Source organism: Bubalus bubalis, chromosome 1 (genome assembly GCF_019923935.1).
Source record: "Bubalus bubalis isolate 160015118507 breed Murrah chromosome 1, NDDB_SH_1, whole genome shotgun sequence".
NCBI lineage: Eukaryota > Metazoa > Chordata > Mammalia > Artiodactyla > Bovidae > Bubalus > Bubalus bubalis.
The window spans coordinates 160,371,661-160,385,233 of NC_059157.1; the positions used below are offsets into that span (position 1 = coordinate 160,371,661).

The window sequence follows — 13,573 nt, forward strand, 5'->3', positions numbered from 1 at the left end:
AGTCCTAGCCAACAGAAAATCAGGGAAGTCCTTTTTTTTTTTTTAAATTATAAATATCTTTAAAAAATTCATATATCAAAGGCCAACTGCCAGATAGGAAACCAAGAGTAACAACTGGTGATGATTATCGAGCACCGCTCACTTTATTTACATTTTCTCCCTTAACATTGACACTTTTATTTCCAATTTTAAAATTCTCCTCAGGGAGGGATCCCACTAATTTTATTTCTACCACTCCCTCTTATATTATTAAAAGGATAAAACAGAACAAATTAAACTGCCAAGAACATACGCAGGGCAAAGGCTGGGAGGTGAAATTGAAATCAGGTATCTAAGTTATTTCCTGTGTAAAAGATTTTATGATGAGTTTAACTTTTGTTAGTTACTACATACAGTTTCAGTAATATCTCAAACTTACTACCTAATTAAAACTTACTTTGATGAATTAACCAAATCAACTAAAAGCAGCCATCAGGAAATGAGAAACGGGGAAAAAAAAAAAATCACTGCCAGGGTATTTCCTCAAACAGTATGCTAGACCCACATATAATTCAGGGATGCACAGTCACAAAAGCAAATGATTGATGAGAATGATAGAGATAACGTCTTGCAATTTCTGTTTTGGTGTAAATCCTTTACGGTATAAGCAAAAGTGTTCGTGTGCATGCGCGTGTGTACCTGTGTGTGGGGGTGTGTGTATACACTGCCACCCCTATGCATACATCTCTGTAAACATCTCTACGTATACAGAGAGAAACTGGGAAGAGAAGGTGAGTTTATAGGCACATTTGAAAAGAAAAGCAGGGATGGACCTTACTTTCCACAAAATAATGTACTTGTGCTGGTGATGATTTTTCCACTTTCAGACCCAAAGCAAAATTTTTTAAATGTGTAATAATTTTGCCCTTGCTTTAAGAGTTTGCTGTTGAGATACCCTGGAAAGTTCCAGCTATCTTAATATTATAGAAGTACTACTGAAACATATGGTCTTTTTCAAATTAAAGAGACACAAATGTTCCAGGAAACATTTGGCCTGATTTTAACTCTCAGCTGAAGTTTTCTAAACAGCCATCCTCCAGGTGGTAGCACACAATATCCTGGGTGTGAGTCTAACTTAATGTGTCTGATCTACACATACCAAATAATGGGCTTATCTGTTTGGTTTACCTAAAAACACCTTCATGGCAATTTAAGTATCAACGTAAATTGTTATGCTAAAGAAGAGTTACTTTTCTTTTGAATGTGTTTCATGCTTTTAATTGGGCTTTCCCGGTGGCTCAGACTGTAAAGAATCTGCCTGCAGTGAGGAAGATCTGGGTTTGATCCTTGGGTTGGGAAGATCCCCTGGAGAAGTGAACAGGTACCCACTCCAGTATTCTGGCCTGGAGAATTCCATGGACAGAGGAGCTTGGCAGGCTACAGTCCATGTGGTCGCGAAGAGTCGGACACAACAGAGCGACTTTTGCTTCACTTCACTATGTTTTTAACACAAACTTTGATTGAAAGATGCTTTTATCTTATTATTTTGGAGAATAGACATCAAAAAAGGAGTAAATTTTATACTAAATAAAATTTTACTGACCATTCCCCACAAATATTTCAACTTTATAATTATACTCCGACTTTCCACATCATCTGCGTAAGCTCATTTTACTCATATACTACAAATTACAACTTTACATATCTAAAACCGTATTTTGACAACTTCTTTATATAAGGACATATACGTTAATGACACATTTACAGATGTATTTTTCTTCAAATCTGGAATGAAAATTGGCTTTTTAATGCCAGAAATATATCTTTAACTGTCTGAAAAATGAATGTAAATTGATTCCAATAGCTTTTAATTTTTTAAATATGTCCTCAGCTTGAAAAGTTTTATAAACAGTTAGGAATATTTTATTCCTGCATTCATTAATCAAGCTACAATGACAGTCTCAGTTCTGCTAGGTCCCCAAACCTGTCATTACAAAGATTACATACATTCAGCTCCCTGGTCCACCCCTAGGATCTGCCTTTAACCCTTCTCTCTGTCCCTGAGTGAGGCCTCCCTGGTAGCTCAATAATAAAGAATTCGCCTGCAATGCAGGAGTGGAGATGTGGGTTCGATCCCTGGGTCAGGAAAATCCTCTAGACGAGGAAATGGCAACCTATTCTAGTATTCTTGCCTGAGAAATCCCAAGGACAGAGGAGGCTGGCAGGTTGCATGAACAGAGGAGGCTGGCAGGTTACAGTCCACGTGTTGCAAGAGAGTCATACATGACTCAGCAAGTAAAAAACAACTGTCCCTGAAGGAGCCCCAGGGCAGGCTAAGCTTCTGCAACTACAGTCTTCCGTTCCAGCCACTTTGATGGCCACGATATCCTTAAATGAGTTCTTCTGTCCCATTTCTAGAACATCTGTTCTTTAATTATCAAACATGCACGGAGTGTCCGCTATTTCCCAGAGTCTGTACAAGGCATTGTAAAGAAATATAATAAACCTCTCTGACCTCAAGAAGCTGAGAAGCTAGTAAAGGAGGTTAGACATGTGAGCAGAAGTCCCTGCTCTGACGAGTGTTCAAGGCTAACCTCTGACACTCAGTCCAAGTTAACATTCTCTATCCAGGACTTAACCCCACCTGCTAGTTTGTGTTCTGTTTCAAAAGGGAAAGAACACTGTTACTACCTACCATCTGCTTAACCAGACTGTGCCCACATATTCCCACCAACTGGTGACCATGATGCCAGTCACTAATATTACCCAATTGAGAGCAGTTCATCCACCTTCCTGATGGCAAAACCACTCCATATTTGGGTCAGTTCTGATCTTTGATGACTTTCCCCCATCTTCCTCTACGGGCCTGCTACTGACAGTGAAAACATATTGATTCTTGGGAGAATGGCAGATCATATAATTACCAAGATCCAACTCATCTCAGATTTTCATAACCATGCATCTCATTCTGTGAACATACCATATTTTAAAAGAAATATGTACATCTCAATTAATTATTAATGAAAGTCATTTATTAAAGGAGTTCTTTAATTTACATAAATTTCTGTCATTGTACCCAATATAATAGGTACTATTATTAGCTTCATATTTAGATAAAGAGCTGTAGATGGGTTATGTAATTTGCCCAATACCAAATAATTTGCAAGCAATGGAGCTAGAATTCCAATTTTTGAAAGCCTTACCTCTAGTTTCCCCTGAGCCACTAAACCATGATACTTTTCCCAACAGCATTCATGACATCATGATTCAATCATAAAAGGTATGGATAGGCATAAGAGTTAGCATCAGAGTTTGAAGAAAGCATGAGTTTTTGCTCTGCGGTTGTTATCCTGTTGTTATTGCTATTGCTTGGTGGAAAGTGTGTATGTGTGTACATGTTCCTGTTTAGTTTTTCAGTCTTACAAACTTGGGTCTGAATTCTGACTCAATCACTTCTTAGTTGTGTGACCTTGAGAAAATTACATAATAGCATCAACAATTCAATAGCTATTTTCTATATGCTAGCCACTGTGCTGAGTGCCTGGCATACACTCTCATTAAATTAAATTTTCATAAAAAGACAAGGAGATAATATTACTCCTATTTCAGAGCAAGTGGGACTATGACTAAAAGAGGATAGTAAGTCACCTGTTCAAGGTCAAATAGCCAGTGATGATTGGCAGCCTAGACTGAATTGGGAGAGGGTTTAAAAAGGAGCACCTTAGTGGCACTAGGTCATAAAAAGGGATAGGACTGAATTTGGGAACTAGCACTCACTGCCAGAATTTACAATTAATAGGATCTCTGAGTGTGGACACTGGAGCCATATGTCCTGAGTTGGAATCCCTGGGTCCAGTTATGGTATCTTGAGCAGATTATTCAACTTCTCTTAGCCTGTTTCCTCATTTGTAAAGGTAAAGTAGTACTACACACTTCCAGGTGTTTCTGTGAAGAATAAATGAGATAATTATTGTAATGACTAGAAGTAGTAGGTAGTCAATAAATTACAATTAAAGACATATCTTAACCTTGAATAATCCAATAAGGTTTCATTTCCACACAACAAAAAGGATATTGAACAGTGTAAAACTCCCCTAAAGTATCAAAAATGTCAGTATCTGGGACCATCCATAGATCTGTCCTTTATTTTATTTGCTTGAACCAAGTTCAGCTCTGTTTTTTCCTTTCTTTTCTATACAGATATGTCTAACAAGACTGGGAACTTCGATTTATTAATTACAACTGAGGAAATATATCATAAAAGGCTTATGTACATTTGACATTTCTCAGTGTCGATTATAAATGTTCTGCTCATAGCCCAAGAGTCAGCACAACTCTCATACTCTCCAAGAAGGCACAAGGAATAGATGGGAAATAGTGTAAATACTCAGGGATCATTATGATTGGGATTAAACAGACCTTAGTTTTTGAACTAGCCTAAGACTTTTAAGACTTTCAGTGAATACGTACTTCATACTTTTTTGTAAAGTAAGCGTTATAAGTTTCTGTTGCAAAATACTCTAGCACTTAAGTATTTTTCAAATTGAACCTTCTTAAAGGAGAATTCAGAGTTTATATTCTTAGTTTTGCACACATTTTTCCCCTAGGTCTGTCTTGGATAGTGAGCATCTTGGAAAAGGACTGGATTACAATTATACTTCCCCAAGAATCATAGTAAAGGAGCCTACGCAAGGTCCTATTAAGTGATGATACTGTGTGTGTGTGTGTGCCCAGTCATGTCCAACTCTTTGTGACCCCATGGACGGCCAGGCTCCTCTGTCCATGGGATTCTTCAGGCAAGAATTCTGGAGTGGGTTGCCATGCCCTCTATCGGGGGGTCTTCCTGACTCAGGGATCAAACCCATCTCTCCTGCGTCAGCAGGTATATTCTTTACCACTGAGGCACCTGGTAAGCCCCAAGTGCTGAGAGCAGTGTGGTGAAATCAGGGGGAAAACTGAATTTTGAAGTAATAATTTCAAGTCAGGCAACCAGAATGCATTTAATTAATAAATATATCAAATAATTTCACACAAATACAATTACTGTATTAAAGAGAATGAGTATTCTCCCACCTTTATGATACCATAAATAGATATCTTGAAAGTTGCAAACTGAATAATTTTTTTTCATTTTGGAAACAATCGAAGTCAATTAAAATTTCTGCTTAGAAACAGAAAATATACTGCCTACAGTTGCATATAGGTCTGATCTTTTCAACTTTAAGAATTGAAATTTTTGGAAGATTGTCAAATTTACAGGATCATAAACTGAAATAAATGGGATGGCAGAAGTTCTACACTCTCATTAAACAAAAATATTTCAATGATTTCTTTCCAATGTGCTTTTCAAACTCTTCCACTCTCATTAAACAAAAATATTTCAATGATTTCTTTCCAATGTGCTTTTCAAACTCTTAATATAATGAAAGCCACACTAAACAAGACAGAAATAAAAAAGAAATTCTAAAGGCCCCAATCATGCTACACTGGAGAAGTGAAACCAGGTTTATGAGCCATGCTCAGAAACTCTAAATACTGAAGAATATCTCTTCTAATCCTAGAATCCATTCGTTGCTCTGCCGACATTGCTCTGGCCCTTCAAATGTACTGCAACTTTAAGAAACAGAATCACATACAAACAAGTGCACTGGTTAGAATTCAGTGACTTGAATTCTGGTCTTGTCTCTGAGCTTAAGAAATTATGAATTATTGGTCCTCTGTTTCCTTATCTCCAAAATAGTCATTCTATAATTTGTTCAATTTATTTATTATTTATTCTATTCAGCTAACTGCTAAGATCTTAATAACACCACTTATTTGGGATATCTTGTACCTTTTCTATATGCCTTAAAAAAGCAACCACTAAATTCTAAATATTACTATATTGTGTCCTGCTTACATGCAGTTACTTTCTGCATAAAACATTAAATACAATGAACATCACTAATTGATTATGTTCCACTAAAAATGCTTTTAAAGTAATTTTAAAATTGTAAGAACATTTTACAAATGGCCATAAGTACAATCTATCAGTCTGTCTTCACTTAATTAAATAATTTTAAAATTTTATACATATATAATTTTATATGTATATTGTTTCATTTCTTGTCCCAGTAGAATATAAGTATTCTAGATAATAAAACAGAAAAAAGCATTCTACAAGCCTACTTGAGAATAATGCAAACTCCTAACTTCTATGGTGCCATACATTTTTTAAAACTGTAAACTCATTATAAATGTTTAGAATCAAAGCATTAAAATTTCCCTTTTCTGTTTTTACATGTGAAATCAATTACTCAATTAGATGCACTGAAAGACAGCAGAACATTCCATTTGCTTATGCTTCAAAAGTCTAGAGGGAATAAAACTTGAATTCGATTGTAAATAAAATATTTGGTTGAACATTTTTTTAGTTTTAAAAATACACATGCTAAAATAAGCACCATCAAAGCTAAGTCTTCTATTTCATTTTGTACAGCTATTGGTCAACACTTCTTTTTCATTTTTAAAATCTGTTACATTTTTGGTTATTGAGATGAAAGTGTTTCAGTGTGACAGTAAGCTAATAATAGCCTTGATTCCAACTACAGGGAATCAATTAAGAGATTAAGTCCTTATTGAGAAGAAAACAAAGGGAGGAAAAAAGAAGGCATGAATTGATAGTAAGGCCGCCAACGATCTCATATTAGAAGTGTCTTAATAACACTTTCCAGAATAATGTCCATGAATAGAGGCAAAATAAAGAATAAAGTTTATAAATAAGTAACAGTTGCCAAAAAAGCTATAATGCTGAAGGGATGATTTGTGCCATTCACTCCAACATACTGCTGTGCTCTCTCCCATCCCTCACACACCCCCACAAGTATTCTGAATCCAGAATTTTACATGTAAATGGAGCAAAATCTTCCCCCAAGAAATAGAGGCAGGAAAATAATCTCTTAAAAAAAAAAAAAAAACGAAATTAAATTCTAAAAGAAAAGAGACTGCTACATTTAGAACAACAAGCAGTAATTTTTGACAAAGGACAATAATGCATCCTGGCACTACCATGAACTGAGCTGCCCTTCTCATTCCTTCTGAATTAACTGTGGACTTTGGAATTTGAGTTTGAAAAATGTGAGGAAATAACCATTTCATGTTTCTGGGTTTCAACATGAATGGAGAGGTAAATAAAATACAGGCATTTGAAAAATAGACACTTTCTATTTTATTTTTAACTGTTTCCACTCTCAACAAGATCCTCTGACAAGATACACAAAGCCAAACGGTCCTTCACAAGTTCCACTTCAAATGATGGAAAAAGTATTTTTTAAAAAACTATTCAGCGTCAAGTTTAATCTAAATAAAATCAAACAGAAATGTGACTATCACACCAAATTCCTAAAAGAAGTGTTTTTTACTTTGTTTCTATCATCAGATACAGAGCTGCCCAAGGATAGCCTACCTATGGAGTCTACATTAAGTCAACGGCTGTAGGTTGTTTTAGCATCTAGAGCAGCTTCCTGGAGAAATCGGAATCTTACCTTTACACATCTTCTGCAGAGGTTTCTTGGTGCTTTGAAAACTCCTGAGGTCTATGTCAAACGGCCATTCTCTTGCTCCCAGGGTCTTAGGGGCTTGGAGAGATCCCAACACCTGCTGCTACCACTGAGTGTCGAGGCTAGGAAAGCTTGAGGGTTTGGACAGCAGGATCACTGAGCCGCAGCCAAAGCTTGGGAAGCCTTAACAACTGAAAGCGGGTGTAGAGGGCAACGTGGTACCCAGCACAGGGCGCTCAATTGTAGCAGCAGGGGGAGGAATATTCCCGCCCTCACAGGGGTTCAGAGGCAGCCATCGGGGAACCCAAGGGTCTGTAAGTGGACAGGGCCAAGGAAGTGGAGAATGACCACACAGCACAAGACCTTAAGGGGACAAGGGAATGGGAACAACTAGCACAGAGCTCAAGAAGCGCTTGAAAAGAATCACCAAAATTCACCAACAGAACATAAAAAGCGATGGCGAAGTGCAACGAAATACACGAAGATAGGCCATTCTAGCATCCCACATACAGCCAAAAACACAGCTGAGGGGGGAGATGGAGCTCTAGTTCTAGAAAGAAAAGTAAGGAAGACACATTATAGTATGTCTACTGGCGTTGAGGATAAAAATCTAGTAAGTGGCATAAAATTCCTAAATCACATTATTGTAACATTTATATTAAGATAAGGGAATTTACAAATACAAAAAAAAGTCACAGGGTGCTGATCCACAAGACTACAGAGATTAAAAGGCAAAGTTATCCACTATGAGAGGAGAAAATGAGAAGACAGAAAGAAGGTTAAACCCAGTTGATTTTTTAAATTGAGAAACCATTAAAACTGCTTTTTAAATACAACATGTTTCATCAAACACACCACCTTCTATTATGATCAGATGACGGGAGACTGAAGGAATTCAATGAGATAAGAAGAATAAAAAGAAAAAGAAGTGAACAAAGAGTGTTCAGAGATGAGGCAGAGATGGAAAAAAGAGAAAAGAGAGGAGGCAGAAAGAAAAACGAGCTTAACTCAGTAGTTTTTAATGCTTTGTCAGATAACTACTCACTGAGATTCTCCTAAATTTGGCCTTCACAATATTCTATTTTCCATGGAGACACCTATAGCTTGTTAACCACTATTCACAGCTCTGCAACTGCTCACAAACCTTCAGGAACTTATCTTGAGGAGCCAAGTGAATGTTAAATATTAAACAGTTACAGGAGATAGACCCTAAGACAATTTTGCTTTAATGAGCTGGATAAAATCAAGCTAGAGACTAAATATAAACTCTGATAGAACTTTAATAATCCCTAATATGAATCAAAATTAAAACGATCAGACTCATTTAGGAACTGTCACTGTTTCAAGATGAGAAGCAAATTAACCATGCATAATATTTTATATTGTTTTAGAATTAAATGAAAAGAAATACTACTGCCTAATGGAAGTTCTGTGTGTGTAATCTTGACTTTGGGTATTTGCTTTTATATATACATATGTGTGTGTGTGTGTATATATATATATATATATATTTATATGAGTCCAAGTTAACTAGAAGAGTAATAATAATCTATTTACTTGGTGTCAAATAACTCAAATATTGTGTGTTGGGAAAGGCTGACTTCTATCCCCAGTCTCATATACATGTGGTTATGTCATATATATTATGTTAATAACATGCAATAAAAGCAGCACTTGCTTGGGTAAAACTTATGTCCAGTAAGTCACTAAGGGTCAGATATTTTTGTAAAATGAAATAATCCTTATACTACAAAATAGTAAGTACTGCCCAGGCAGCTAGTATTTTAAATTTGAGAGAATTGAGATTGTGTAAGAGGATGAGGAATATGAATTTCCCTTTTAAAATACTTTTATTGTATAAACAGTGCCTAAGTGGAGACAGATGTTTGTTTGAACTAAAGCTTAATTTTTTAAGACACAATCATGTCAATATGATAGGTTTGCATAAGAAAAGATGAAGTGAGTCCCTATGGTGGAAACCAAATGGAAGCTGACTTTTTTTCAATGTAGTAAGTCTGACTTTAAATAAAATATTTAAAAATCAATTACAGTTTGTTTTCTGACCTCTTTTCTCAATCCCTCTCAAGAAAATCAATTTCAATCATCTAAACAACAAAAACTAAAACATACAAATAAAAAATGTGGAAGAGAAGACAAGAAACGGAATTAATGTTGCCAATTAAAATAGTACAGTCCATTCAATTATAAGCTCTTCAGACTTCAGAATACTGTGTCAGGATTGTCAGTGAAAATAGAAAAATTGGTAGTGGCTTTTTAAAAATAAACATGATATTGCTACTAAAGTATCTTCCTAAAAGTAGTATAATTAGATAATCTAAACCAAAGTTTGTTTCCCTACTGTTAAGCATCACAAAGGAAGAAATTGTTGACAAGGGTGCTTACAATTGTATTCCTGCACCTCATTAACCTGCGAACATAGTAGGTGTAGTGTGTGTGTGCTAGTTACTCAGTCGGTGACAACTCTTTGTGACCCCATGGCCTGCAGCCCACCAGGCTCCTCCATCCATGGAATTCTCCAGGCAAGAATACTGGAGTAGGCAGCTAGTTCCCTCAGTAGAAATTCCACATTTTTAATTCTATATTCTATTCTACTCAATACACATTTATTGGCTGAATAGTCCCGCCACATGTGAAAAGGCACTTCTCAAAAAGCATAGATGATGGGGGAGTGGCAGTTATGGTCAAATAGAGTTCTTAAAAATGGAAATGACATTAAAATCATGGCTTGTCATGGCCTTTACTATGCTCTGAGTAAACTCCTAAATTTGATTGTCAAAGTTTTTTATTAAATACCTATTAATCATAGATTAATTATTCTGGAAAAACATGGTCTACACGTCTATGAAAAACTTGATATTTCTGTATCTTCCAATCTTTTCATGAAAGATACAGGTAAACTATTAATTGGCATATATTCCCTTCTGATATAAATTATAAGATGGAAGAGATACATATGTATTTCAAATCTCATAGTAGGATTATCAAAAATTGTAATAGAGGGGGGATTATAATAGCAGAGGGGATTATCCTTTCCCCTCTGCTTTGGAGAAAGGAAATTTTAGGGTGAGAAAATTTCAGAGTGAGAAAAACTGAGATGAGAAGTGAAGTTGCTTAGTCGTGTGAGACTCTGCTATCCCATGGGCTGTACAGCCTAGCAGGTGCCTCAGCCCATGGAATTTTCCAGGCAGGAGCTCTGGAGTGGGTTAGCTCATTCAAAGTATTCATTTTACCAATCAAGAAACTCACTCAAGGGAACTATCTTATATTGGCAATTAAATACATTAGCAATGAAATTTCTTTATTGCTAATGTCAAAGATTCATCCTGAGCAACGAAATTTCTTTATTGCTCATGTCAAAGATTTATCCTGAGCAACTATCTGACTAATATGAACAGTATCTTACTAATTTCCTTACATAATTATCTTGAATTGAAAAGAATATTCCTGACAAGAATTATATGTAATATATAGTCTCTTAATTTAAAATTCTATATTCTTATTGTGTTGCAAAAAGGAGTAGCTCATTTATATTTGAAAGGAAAAATAATTTCTTTCATATACTGAAAAGTTATTTAAAAAAAAAATCACTGTGGGTCAAGTGAAAAACAAGAATGAAGATTAAATAGGGCCTAAGAAATAACATCTACTCCATATACTGAGACAGCTAACAAACTTCAGGATTAGAACTTTCAAGTGGTCAAGCTGGGAATATATATGAATTTTATTAATGGAACATATATGGTATCATGGATCAGGTCACCAGTGTTAAAACTATGATTTCTTTCTAAAACAAAGTTCTGAGATTCAGACTATAGATGCCATTTTCCCAGGGACGCCACCTCAGTCCTCAAGAGAGCGGGTCTGCCCAAAAGGTATCTTAGTAAACTGGCTCCCCACTTGCCTTATTCACTCACCAGCATCCATTAGCCAATTCCATGCTTTATCTTCAATAGATAAGATACTGCTTCTTCTTGCCATGGTGCCATGAAAAGGATCCAGGAGGTTCCCTTAAACAACATTTCCTGAGTGACTAGGGCAGCACCAAGAGTAAAGGATATGCCAGGTCAGCCACTTGTCCTTCCCAGCAATATTAGCAGCAGCAGCAGCAGCAGAAGCTGGAGCAGACCATTTAGACCCGACTCCTTGCAGGATGCTAGCCAAAGCATTCTTGTTTACTCTACACCTAGATAGAGTTTGCCCGTATGTTTGCGCCTTCCCCACAGAGTGTCAAAACAGGTGTTTTCCTGTGATTGTGCTTAAAATCTGCTCCCCAAACAAGGTGATAAATATACTTTTACTATGAAATTCCACATTTTTAATTCTATGGAAAACACAGTCTTAAAAATTTACTTTATCATAAAGAAGACTTGATGAATCTTTGTTAAATTTTTGTTTACTTTTCCCACTCCTAAGAAGCAGGTACTTTGCCCTAACATTTCCTGTTAATGAAAAAAAGGATGTTACCATATGAAATGAATGTCATCATGCAACTTTGGTCATTTCTTTCATAATACTCTATTTGCCTTTCTGGCATAAAATTACATTTTACAAACGCTTATGTTTTCATAATCTTTACAACACTCCCGACAGATGGGGAAATATCAGGACTCATGAACTTTGTTTTACAGAAGAAGCAATGTCTTCTCTGCTTCTCTCTTTCATTCCCATTTTTATGTTATTGATGAGTTGCTTTTCCTCCCAGTGGCACTCAACTTAATGAGTGGTTAGAATATGTCTGGACATAGAAGGTAAATCACTAACAAAACATTTACTTTATTTAACTAATTTATCCAGAGCTCAAATCTCACAGGTTAAAAAAAAAAAAAAAATTAAGATTTTTTAAAAAATCTAAATAGTCTAACAAAGGGTAAGTGAAAAACACATTACTATTACTCTCCTAATAAGTAAATGTTATTTACTTATTAGAAAATAATTATAAACACCAACACATTTATTCTCTGCATAATAAATAACAATAATTCTCATTAGCAAAACTGAAACCCTACATACACAGATTCTGATGTGTGAAACCTGTATGAAACCCTACATACACAGATACATACATGTTGCTCATGTATCAATACTTCACATGTTCACTTAAACATCAAAGTAAAAATCAGAACAGTAATTAACACATACCACATACCCAAGAAGTGCCAGGCACTCATTACTTTACATGTGTTATTCCATTTAATCTTCACAGCAACAAAATCAGATATTATTACTGCCCCATTTTGCAAATGAGAAAACTGAGGCTCAGTCAAGTTATGTCACATGTTTAAGGTCACAGGGCTCAAAAATGATCACTGAATCCAGGTTACACATCGTTCCAGGCCTGGAGCTCTTAAACATGTTGTGAAAACTGCAGTATCAGTTCTGGTTTACAAAGTTTAGGTAAACAGATCATATGCATATGGTACTTATTGTGTGCCCTAGAATTTCGTAAGTCCTCTACTTCTTCAAGATTCAAAACAACTCAATAAGGTAAATATGTTCCTATTTAAGGGGGTAAGAATGTTAAGGACATTGCCAAAGGTCATAGGAATTGTAAACAGCAAATGTAAACTTTGGATTCAGGGAATGTAGTTCCTGAAGTGGTTTTGTGCCTACGCCTACCCTCTATTGCCTCCTGAAAGCTGATTACATGTTAGATTCTTAAATAAAGGAGATAAGAAATGTCAGCTCTGGCCAGAACCCTGGTGGAGAAGGATCATCTACCCCTGCTCCTTTTCAAAAACATAGGTATGAAGTACATAATGTCATATACCCTGGTGACTCAGATGGTAAAGAATCTGCCTGCAATGCAGGAGACCCAGGTTCGATCCCTGGGTCGGGAAGATCCCCTGGAGAAGAGAATGGCTACCCAATCCAGTATTCTTGACTGGAGAAATCCATGGCAGAGGAGCCTGGCAGGCTACAGCCCACAGGGTCGCAAAGAGTTGGACATGACTGAGCAACTAACAAGTAGATAAGCTTACACAATACACAATTCTATCATTTTTCTTAATGATGCTTACTAATTTAAGGAATTTACA

General features: G+C 36.0%; 1 protein-coding gene across 35 annotated transcripts in view; it reads right to left on the bottom strand.

Moving 5' to 3' along the window:
* Nucleotides 1–13,573, bottom strand: part of MBNL1 (muscleblind like splicing regulator 1) — a 219,457-nt gene that overhangs the window by 108,975 nt on the left and 96,909 nt on the right. For 2 of the 35 annotated variants that reach the window (XM_025289578.3, XM_025289571.2), the window contains exon 2: nucleotides 11,453–11,568. The exons of 30 other annotated variants lie outside the window; for them this stretch is intronic. In XM_025289578.3, coding sequence (XP_025145363.1) covers nucleotides 11,453–11,458 — 6 coding nt within the window. In that variant the 5' untranslated portion in view covers nucleotides 11,459–11,568. Of the gene's footprint in view, nucleotides 1–7,502; nucleotides 8,068–11,452; nucleotides 11,569–13,573 lie in introns of all 35 variants that reach the window. 3 more of the 35 variants (XM_044945833.2, XM_044945831.2, XM_025289586.3) reach the window with 3 other exon arrangements.